At 52.1% G+C, this 3,251-nt stretch overlaps 1 protein-coding gene across 1 annotated transcript; it reads left to right on the top strand.

The window, feature by feature from the left end:
- The first annotated feature begins 272 nt into the window (after nucleotides 1–272).
- Nucleotides 273–1,635, top strand: LOC136762830 (uncharacterized). The gene is made up of 3 exons (XM_066716378.1): nucleotides 273–867; nucleotides 1,001–1,239; nucleotides 1,485–1,635. The coding sequence occupies exons 1-3, from the start codon at nucleotides 641–643 to the stop codon at nucleotides 1,631–1,633; spliced, it is 615 nt and encodes a 204-aa protein (XP_066572475.1). The 5' UTR covers nucleotides 273–640; the 3' UTR covers nucleotides 1,634–1,635.
- Nucleotides 1,636–3,251: the final 1,616 nt, after the last annotated feature.

The raw sequence follows: 3,251 nt of genomic DNA, 5'->3' as shown, positions 1-3,251 counted from the left end.
AAACAGATAAAAAATCGTGTAGCGTTTCACTGCGTCACATCATCATCATCATCATCATAATAGTAATAATAATGAGGATGATGATAATAGTACTAGTACTAATCATAATACGAATAATTGTAGCAGTGATACAAGGTATATGATGAATTATAACATATCTTGTATTATTTGTTGTCATTTAATTGAAAGTATTGTTATTTTTTAATATTATTATTATTATTATTATTATTATTATTATTACTATTCATAATAATAATAATAAAACATACTAATTGTAATGATCTCCTTATTCAATATTGTTTGTCAGTGCTCTTCCTGACTATTTGTACCTGCTGTACAGGAACATGAAGGCCACCCCACAGGGAGCTGGTCCTGCAAGCCACAGCTGAAGCTAAAAGCGTTGCGTCTGCCACCAAGTCCTCCAGCGATCCATTTGTCCCCCTCACACCTCGTGAGGTCCGGAAAGGATGCTGTGGCCCGCATCCTGTCTCAGGGGGGTGACCCCGGGAACGCCAAACTGGTACTCAGCCAGAGTACCCTGCAGTTTGGCCGGTACCAGGGTCAGACATTCAAGTGGATCCTGGAGAACGACACTGGGTACGCCGTGTCTCTCGTGGCCGCTCATCAGAAGGAGCGGGAGATGGACACGTCTGACACGGTGTACATGGCCATCAAGGACGCGCTGGCCAGCTACGCCTGTGGCTTCCCAAAAGTCGCCATCGCTGTGGGTGACCGGAGGGCCAGGAATGCCGCCCGCGCCATGGCATCCCAGAGTGGCCGGGAGGACCAGCAGGTGGTGGGCTTCGGGGCCCACAAGGGCCAGACCTGGCAGGAGCTCTACAAGGCCACAGACAAGGAGAGGAGAGGGTGCGTATTAATCTATTTTAATAACTATTGCCTTGTCTAGTTTATGTATGTTTCAGGGAATTAAGAGCACCCTGGCCTGCAGTTGTATAGTCAGTGTAGTTGTAGTTAGAGAGAGAACCTGGGTTTATTACAGGTATGTGAGATGGATAAGGAGGCAGACTCCCCAGCCCGGAATGCAGATGGCCAAATTCCTGGCATACATCCTGCGGCGGGACAGGGAGTCACAGGCCCAGAAGCCAGCAGCACAGCCTGCCTCCTCCCAGCCCACACCCTCGGTGCCTGCGCCCTGCCAGCCTCCCTGGACGAGTGCTTTGCAGTCGGCTCCCACCCTCTCCTCATCTGCCACCAAGTCCAGAGCTCCAGTGGCAAAAGGTTCATTTTGTGGAAGTGTGTGATTTGGGCAATTAGAATTAAATGTAGTTTATTAAGGCAGCAATTAGGTAAACAGTTATACCAGGGCTATCACACAATTTAAAGTTCACACTTAAAACAGACCGATGGCAAACACATGATAATCGCACACATTTTGTGATTTCAAAAACAAAATACACATACAGTTACCATGACCCCTGTACCAAATGCCCACCGTTACAGCGCAAGTTTACTCCTCCTTCCAGCGGTGTCCAGGAAGGAGCGCCCATCGCCGGCCTTCAGCGACGATGCGCTCACTGACGCTGAGCTGCTGGCAGCTGTGGAGGACATGGCCCCCCCGCGTAAGTCTTCCCGCAGCTGTTACAAATATCAGCCTATTTCAATACATGTCTAAATGTCATTCATTTCAGGTTCAAGATGGAGTTCTTGCCATTTGGCACAAACTAACTTGTATTGTTGTATTTTGTTAGCTTAAGATGGATGGATCTCGCAGCGTAAGGTAAGTGAGATGGACCCGGGGTCCACACGGTGCTTTGGCTACATATCGCTTTACAGCCACCTCGTCTGCCCTGCCTCAACATCCCCAAGTATCTGTGACCCCTGGATTTATGTGCTGAGCTGCATGTTTGCTATGCGCTGCATCCTCACCGTGTGTGCTGTGCATGTGGAGTGGCACGCTGTGATATAGTGTAGTGGCATGGTGTGATGTAGTGGCATGGTGTGATATGATGTAGTGGCACAGTAACATGGTTGATTGAATGATAAGGCTTCATAGACCTAGTCACCTTGGCATTAACATAGATTTGGATAATTTCACCATTAGTTACATCTCTGTTGTTGCGAGATTTTGAATCTCCCGTTTTATCTCTAGTGTCTTCAGTGCAGGAGCCGGGGGCAGCGGCCATGGCTAGCTCAGCTCAGCAGCCGACACCGCTCAGTTCAGCGGAGCAGCCTGGTGGGGTAAGAGTGGTGTGTGTGTGTGTGTGTGTGTGTGTGTGTGTGTGTGTGTGTGTGTGTGTGTGTGTCTGTATTCGTGTGTTTGTTAAATCTTGGTGCAGTATCCATAGTGTCCTGGCAACTCCTGTCACTGTCTGTCTGTGTGTCTGTCCCTGTGTTTCTGCAGGTCCTGCTTCCTGAGGGCTGGAAGCAGACGCTGCCCGTTGAGCAGCTGCAGTGGGTCTCCAAGGCCCTGTTCACTAGGAGCAGGTTTGGGAAGCTGGAGCTGACCTCGGACCTGCGTCTGTGGTGGTTCCCTCCCCAGCCCTGCCCGGTGTATCGGCAGCCCCCAGCCTCTCCCAGCCTGCACTTCGCTCGGCCGCTGTTCCTGTGGATGCCCTACCGCATGTGGGCTGTGAAGCTCACCTGCATCCAGCCCCAGTGTGAGGGACACAGGCTCACGGGGGCGGGGCTGTACAAGACGGTGCGCCGAGTGCTGAGCATCAATGGCTGGTACGACTTGGTCACGGAGTACCTGGAGTGCCGCCGGTGCTCAAAGAAGTACGTAGGCTGGTCCGGAGACGTGCTGCAGCAGCTGGATGTGGTTCATCGGAGCCAGTTCCCGGCCATCCTCACCTACGGCGTCTGTGCTTTCCCTCCCCCCCTCCCTCTCAGCCGAAATGTTTCCTGAACTCTAACTGCTGTACTGCTGTGTCTTGGGCAGGCTGTCCTGCGACTACACGGTGCTGAGTCTCATGAGGGAGCGCACCCTGGGGAACAGCACCACCCAGCTGTGCAAACAGCTGCAGGAGCAGCACAGCGAGGCGTGGCAGCGTAAAACCCTGCGGTACCTCGCAGACTGCGAGCCCTTTGTGACCTCTGCACCTGTAGTCCCAAGCTTCCGGCCGCCGCCACCCATGCCACCGGTGCCTGGACCCAAGTGGCTGCTGGCAGTGTACGGCCTCGACGTGCTGGAGCGGCTGGCCGAGGTAAAGGCCCAGGTCATGTCTGTGTTCGGGTCCATTTTAAAACTGGACTCGACAAAGAAGGTGAGTATCGTCAGTCAGATTTTTTGT

The sequence above is a fragment of the Amia ocellicauda genome, chromosome 11 (genome assembly GCF_036373705.1).
Source record: "Amia ocellicauda isolate fAmiCal2 chromosome 11, fAmiCal2.hap1, whole genome shotgun sequence".
NCBI lineage: Eukaryota > Metazoa > Chordata > Actinopteri > Amiiformes > Amiidae > Amia > Amia ocellicauda.
Note: the sequence above shows the minus strand (reverse complement) of the source record. Positions and strands in the feature narration are given on the sequence as shown.